The 7,270-nt window shown below is 32.3% G+C and overlaps 1 protein-coding gene across 2 annotated transcripts; it reads left to right on the top strand.

The window, feature by feature from the left end:
* The first annotated feature begins 1,582 nt into the window (after nucleotides 1-1,582).
* Nucleotides 1,583-3,129, top strand: LOC107491290 (allene oxide cyclase, chloroplastic). Of its 2 annotated transcripts, none has more exons than XM_016112120.3 (2): nucleotides 1,583-1,894; nucleotides 2,379-3,129. In XM_016112120.3, the coding sequence occupies exons 1-2, from the start codon at nucleotides 1,666-1,668 to the stop codon at nucleotides 2,900-2,902; spliced, it is 753 nt and encodes a 250-aa protein (XP_015967606.1). In that variant the 5' UTR covers nucleotides 1,583-1,665; the 3' UTR covers nucleotides 2,903-3,129. The 2 variants fall into 2 exon arrangements, with proteins under 2 accessions (XP_015967606.1, XP_015967605.1); XM_016112119.3 differs by having other exon boundaries at nucleotides 2,376-3,129.
* The last annotated feature ends 4,141 nt before the right edge of the window (nucleotides 3,130-7,270 follow it).

Below are 7,270 nucleotides of genomic sequence, written 5' to 3'. Positions count from 1 at the left end.
TAATTTATAAAAATTAAAAATAATAGTATTAATGTCTGATATAATTTTTAAAATTAAATTGTAGTTTTTCAAAAAACTATTTAAGTATTTATGAAAAAGTTTAAAAAAATAATTTCTCTCATAATAATTTTTTTTATCATTTTTTTTAAAATAAATATTTTTAAAATTAAAAAATCAAACATAAAATAACTTATTTATAAATTATTTTTAATATAAGTATTTATTATTTCAATTATTTTTTTAAAAGAGTTTAATTAAGTTGTTTATTCAATTTTGTGTATATCTTGGAGCCTTCAATGGATGTGCTATCCAAGATGAAGTCCAAATCAAAGTAATCAAGAATGTGCTTAAATGATTAGTTTAATTAAGTATATTTTGTGTGATGTTACACTTTTCTAAAGATATTTTAGTTTTTTTAGGTGAGTTTTAAATGTTTAATGATTGTTTTTAATATAGAGGAGTAATAAATGCTTAGTGGAGCAATAAATATTTAGTAAATTGTTGATCCGAGATAATATCCGAAACTATAGTAATATGGGTTTAGATTCCTTTAAGTGAAGGTTCTAACTCGTCCATTAGAATGGTGTATTTGTTCGATCTTCGCCTGAATGGTGGTGGAATACTTGTAAAAAATTTTGATGTTTAAGTTACTAAAAATTTGAAGTAGGTTTAAATGAAATGAGATAAAAAAAAATACTTAAATTTAATGAGGTATTTATAAAATGAAGTGATAATTTGACCATCACTTATGTGTTTTTCTACTAGCAGTAGTGGATAATTTTTTCTTTAATATTTGAAAAAATATCCTACGTTGAGTTAGTGATTGTTCTATTGATGGTATCTGAAGTAGTGGATGGCAAAATGTATTATTTATTTTATTTTTTCTACTCAAATTGATAAAACTAAACTTCACTATAACTCTTTTCTAGAAGTAAAGGAAGAGAGCATAAGGCGAGGAAAGAAGAAGAGAGTTATACACAATTGGCAAAGACGCCATTTATTTATATGCCATACAAGTGAGACTGTCTGATTTCTGATATTCTATTTAAACATTTTTTTTTTATTACAAATCGAGCCTATTGATTTGGATGTTTCTGAAATTAAAAAAAAAATTAAAAGGCCTAAATTAGATTTATCGATTTTAGTACTGCGAAATTTAAAATTTTTTCTATCAAACAAATCATACCCTCTAATTTTACTACTTTAAATTAAAAAAAAAAAAACTTCACATTAGAGTACAAAAAACCCCTCTTCCTTATCAATATATAACACACAAACTTAATTCATAACTAAAAAAATCAGCTTTCTATCACATTGGCTTAAAGCCATCATTTAACTTGGTAATTGGTATCTAGGTGGAAAGAAGTCCTGCAGTAGATAGCAACATTTTAATATTCAACCGTTGATAGTAGAGCCTACAAAGAAAATTCACAATAAAGATGGAAAAATTGAAATAGAAAAATTGCCAATCCACGTGGGGAACGCACAAGCGGTGTTCATGTGCACCTTTTACCATCCATGATTGATTCCCACCAAAATATTATTATAAGGTATGATCACGTGTTAAAGTCTTAAAGAAACACAAATATTCTACAATTTCTTTTGCACTTAGAAGTCTCCCTACACAAACCATATACTTTACCAATTCCGACATTGTCATTAACTATGGCATCCATAGGTTCTCTGAAAATAATCGCTGCTCATGGATCTCAGCATGCTAGTTATCAAACCCAAAAGCAGGTAGGTTCCAGTTTCTTTCAGCACTTTCCAGCCAATAAAAGTTTAAAATTCTCAAGTCCCACTCAAGTACCTATACCGAGAAATTTCAAGAACACTACTATCAAAGCATTTTTCTTCAACAAGCCCAAGCAGCCACAAGAATCTCCAAAACCAGGCAAGTGTTTCTACTTTCTATAGATCTATTTCCCTTTTTTTTTTGGGGGGTCATATGTTGACCTCTTTTACTAGCAGATATAGACTTGCATATTGTAAAATGAATTGCAACATTTGAACCATCAACTAGAAAAATCAACTAGAAAAACAGCCATAATTTATCTTATTTAGCATTTATTAATTGTTTCGACAGTTAATGAATGTTAAATAAGGCAAGTTCTGATTATTTTTTTTGTCTCTCTAACATTTCTTTTTTTAAAATTTAAAAGTCTAATATAACTTCATATGTTAATTAATTTTTAAATTTAATATTTATATATTATAATATTTTTAAATTTTAAAAATTATTTTACCAAACGTAATTAATATTACTTATATTTATTAAAAGCTATTTTTGATTTGATTTATCAAACAACTTCTAAAAAAAACTATCTTTTAAAAGTCAAGTTTTATAAGGTGCTTGTAATTTTTCATTGCTGTAGCAGCCAAAGTTCAAGAACTGTTTGTGTACGAGATCAACGAGCGTGACCGTGGCAGCCCGGCATACCTAAGGCTAAGCCAAAAGTCGGTAAACCACCTTGGTGACTTAGTGCCATTCAGCAACAAACTCTACTCCGGGAACTTACAAAAACGGTTAGGAATAACCGCCGGACTATGCATCCTCATCCAGCACGTGCCTCAAGAGAAGGGTGATCGCTACGAGGCCATTTACAGCTTCTACTTTGGCGACTACGGCCACATATCAGTGCAAGGTGCGTACCTCACCTACCAGGACACGTGGCTCGCTGTGACTGGTGGATCTGGAATATTCGAAGGGGTTTCTGGACAGGTGAAGCTTCAGCAACTTGTGTTCCCTTTCAAGCTCTTCTACACTTTCTACTTGAAGGGTATCCCCGATTTGCCGGTTGAGCTTCTTGGAAAGGTGGTTGAGCCTTCGCCTAATGTTGAACCGTCTCCTGCTGCTAAGGCTGCTGAGCCTCATGCCTCTTTACGTAATTTCACCAACTGATGAATGAGGATGCAAAAAAATTGAACTTGATAGGCTCATGGTCATACAATCAAAATTTTCTGAACCCTCCCCGAAATAATCCCTTTGTTTATGGTATTATTATCGTTCAATCTTCTTGTGTAAGAAGTGACTTTTGGATGTGGCGAATGTGTTAGGTAAAAAAGTAATTGGAATTTGGAAAAATATTGTGTGTTATTCGGGAATCAATTGTTTGAGTTTGGGTCGCATTACTGGAGTTGATTGGCATTACGGGCTTACGCCAAACAAATAGTATTTGTATTTGAAGATGTTCTATATAATTTTTTTTAAGAAGAAAAGAGAGATAGGATCCAGCTTAGAATATCAGCACAAGTGCAAAAGCCCAATAGACTAAAAGGAACAACATTGAAGGGAAAAAAAAAGTAGTTCATTGTCTTAGAGCTGTAAGAGGGAATTCATCGTTCAAGGTTGTAGCTCCGTTCCGTCTGCTCTCTGTCTTCCTTTAGTAAAAATATTTATTGTCTCCGTTTATTTTTGTTGGGTCTCTGTTTATTTACTCTTACATAGGAGGTGTCGAGAGGGTTATTCTCGGATATTCATAGATATTAAGTTTTAAAAAATAAAAAAAAATTAATACAATCATAATAAAATTTAAAATATAATTTAATTAAATATATTAAATTAAATATAATACAAATACAAATCTAACATATTACCATACACATAAAAAATTTCAACATATAAACTAAAATAAAATAAAAAATTGTAATAAAACAAAATAATAATTCTTGGTTTAGGATTACTTTCATATATATATATATTTCTCTTCGCAGGGATTTTACGGATCCTCTTGGAGAGGATACCTCAATCTTCGCATTCTTCCTCATTTATTTGTGGGGCAGGTTTCTGTTCTCGTGGAATTTTGTGGATCCTATTAACTTCCCCGTAGCGGATAATCTTTGCAAATATATGCGGATGCAAATTTTTTTACCATTCCTAATAATAGCCACATCCATAGTTTTAGTTCCAAGCTATAGCTGAGTTGTGGTACAACCTTTAGTGTGTGTAAGTGGACAAGTGTATGAGTATGTCCAAAAAAAACGAGGTTGTGGTTCCATGGTTGAGGCATGTGTACTGGTGGCAAATATGTTTGCCTCCTAGGTTTGGACCCTAATAGTTGAAAAAGAACTTCTAATGTAGTGTGTAAATGAGTGTGGGTGTGTGTATTTGTGTATGACAAAAAACAAAAAGGTTGTGGTTCCTATTTGAATTTTTTGCGGTGATATTAGGTTAAGAAAATATTAAGTGTCAATATTTTTTTATAACATTAGTCAACACTTTGACATAATACTTTAGTTTTATACTATTAGAATTTATGGTTTAGGATTTAGGAATTAGAATTTAGTATAAAAATATTGTTATTGATTAATAATAATAAATTTTATTAGTCATATAAGATTGTTCATTTTGTTATTGCCAAAATTTTTATTTCAAGTAATTCAGATCTTTTAAAGGGTAATATATTTGTCAAATAAAATTTTAATGTCAATCCAACAATTTTTTTTTACAATTAAATTTAATCAAATTGGTCTAATAACTTATTAGTACAGCAAAATCTTTCGTACTTTGTTTTTTTCTTTTTTATTCTCTTTCTCTTCTTCCTCTTAAAAAGTTTTTTTTTTTGTGGTTCATTATTTATTCCGAGGTGCTTCACATAAACCAACGAGGGTGATTGGGCCTTGAAAGTATATGGTCTAAGAGTTCCCAAGACATGCTTGAATGGTGGTTGGGCGTAAAGAGACTCAGATGCCAAAGTCAGCAAGTCGAGTAATGGGTCGAGAACCCGAGTTTGTACTCGATTTGAGTAGTGTGGACCAAATACTATTTTAGGCCTTAGTCATTTGAGATTCTTCCAGAGGATGCGGTAGACATCAAGTAAATAAACTTGTAGGATTCCGAGATGTTAATTTGTGGACCCAAGTAAGAATAGTGTCCCTAATCAGACACTGGGTAGTAGGTTACGTTGGTGTCCAAGTAATCAAGCTTGGAGTAGGAGATTGAGACTAGCACCTAGGAATAATGCCTTGTTTGTAGGAGATCCTGCCTTTTTTACTATTTTTGCATTGTTTTAGTTTCTTTGGGAGCTTCACGCATTATTTAAATCATGCAAAATTACTCAAATGCTCTCCTTCTGAATCATATATAACTTCCAAATATTTTCTCTTTTTTTCATTAGTTGGTCAATATTCTACAAATCGAAGACATTGCAATCGATGTACAAATTAATAAGAATCGAAGAAATTCTTGTCAAAGCTTTGAAGATCAAGTGCTCTAAGGTTGATCGAAGACAGCATACCGACATAGAGATGTGTGATTCAATGAGGCTTCTTACGAAAAAAAAAAAGGACAGAGATCCTATAAGCGGTTATGTGATCTTGTGTACTTGGCGAAAACAGTTACTTTCCATGCTCTTTATAGGGGTAGGTGGCAGTTCAGGATTGGTCAAAAAGGTATGTAAATGAATGAAATTTAGAAGAAACAAAGGTTAGAATTTGGTTTTAGAAAATATTCTCGCACAGTCACTTCCCCAGTGACTTTCTGAGTCTGCCAAGAGCTTTCTTCTCTGTAAGATTCCTTCCATGTCTTTACAATTCTTTTCAAATTCATCTGTAATGTCCTTTTATACAAGTTATTTTCCTTTTGTAGTATACTCTTTTTCTTTCTTTTAAATTTCGAATTAGTAATTTTAATTTCAGAATCCTTTGATTTTGTCGAAGTCTTTTGTTTATTTACTTCCATTTCTTAGTTTTATCTTCCTGCATTTACTTTCCATTTAATTCAACCTTTTAACATCTAGTTCTTTTTCCTTTTCTATTTGTTTCATTCAAAGAAGGATCTTTGGTGCACATTTGAAAACTGGTACTTGTTCAAAAAAGGAGTAGACTTCGCTCCCAGATCATTAGATATCAAACCAACCAAAATTTGCTAAAAATCTGCATAACAAATTGGCACACCCAGTGTGACAGTTTTATAAAGTGTGTCAAAAGATTCGTTGGTATTTTAGTAATAATTTAGTTTATGTAACTTTGAAGTGGCAGAGTCATAAATATGGTTGATGAAGTTTCAAATAGCAATGTTGGGTCATCTGCAAATAATAATGTCCCCATAATAGTTGCGCAAATGTCTGCAGAATTAACATCACATGCAAAAGAAAGCATTCAAAATCCAAGCAATGGTTCTAGAGATAATGTTATAGTTAATATTAATAATCCTTATGCAGGAAATACTAGGCGTAATCCATGTCCATGAATTTTTTAAACGCAGATGCAACCGCCAATAACTACAGGTTGGCCCCCTTTTGGCCTTCCTCCAGGTTATAACCCACCTATGAGTGGTTACGTGTCTCTGATTAGATTTCGTAGTACACTAGGAGCGGTTAATAATCAACCACATAATCTTGAGTTTGCTCAAGATTATCAGGTGGGATCAACATCGAATAATTTTGGCTCGATGGTTGCATTTCGACAACATGTCGATGAGAGTCATCATGACTTTATCAATCTATTGACACAACAGATTACTACTATCTTAAATCCCATGATGGCTGATCATGCGACAAAATTTGAGCATTTGGCTAGACAAGTTGAATGAATTGCTCGGATTGTTAATTATAATGAAGGTGATCGTCAAAATCGAGGAGTGAATCCCGAGAGCTTAAGGAATAATCCTAGAGATATGAATGACGATATGAATTTAGATGGGAATGTTCCTCGTGTAATTCGACATGATCAAAATGCTGATGATGTATTGGATAGGATTTGTTTTAATCAGTGAGGGGAGCATTATCAAGTAACTAGGATTGTCGATGATGTTCTCAATAGGGTTGGTATTAATGTAGGTTTTATGAATCGATCATATTTTATTTCCACATTCTTTGCTATCTGCAAATGGCAAAAGTGCCAAATGGTGTGAAAAACCCTAAAACAGTAACAAAATTTGCAAGAGAAGTTGGAGAGTCCACCACTGAGAATTTGAAAATGAAGTTTTTTTTTCTTTATTAACGAAGAATGCTGTTACTTGATTTTCGACCTTAAGACCTAACTCGATTGTTACTTGGGCACAATTACAAAGTGCTTTTCATGCTCAATTTTATAGGGGAGAGTGACAATCACCGATTTAGTCGCTTTGAAGTGCGATGATGGTGAATCAATAGATGACTTTATAATTCGATTTGAGAATGCTCGAAGTTGATGCTATGTTTCTCTTCCTGAATGTGAGGTAGCGAAGACTGCAACTATAGGTTTAGATTTTACATGCTTCGAAAGTTGCTTAATGTACATATACCTGATTTGGATCACTTAGCTAAAAGAGTTAGATAGGTAGAAATTC

Source organism: Arachis duranensis, chromosome 5 (assembly GCF_000817695.3).
Source record: "Arachis duranensis cultivar V14167 chromosome 5, aradu.V14167.gnm2.J7QH, whole genome shotgun sequence".
Classification (NCBI taxonomy): domain Eukaryota; kingdom Viridiplantae; phylum Streptophyta; class Magnoliopsida; order Fabales; family Fabaceae; genus Arachis; species Arachis duranensis.
The sequence above is the reverse complement of the archived record's forward strand: the minus strand, read 5'-3'. Positions and strand labels throughout refer to the sequence as shown.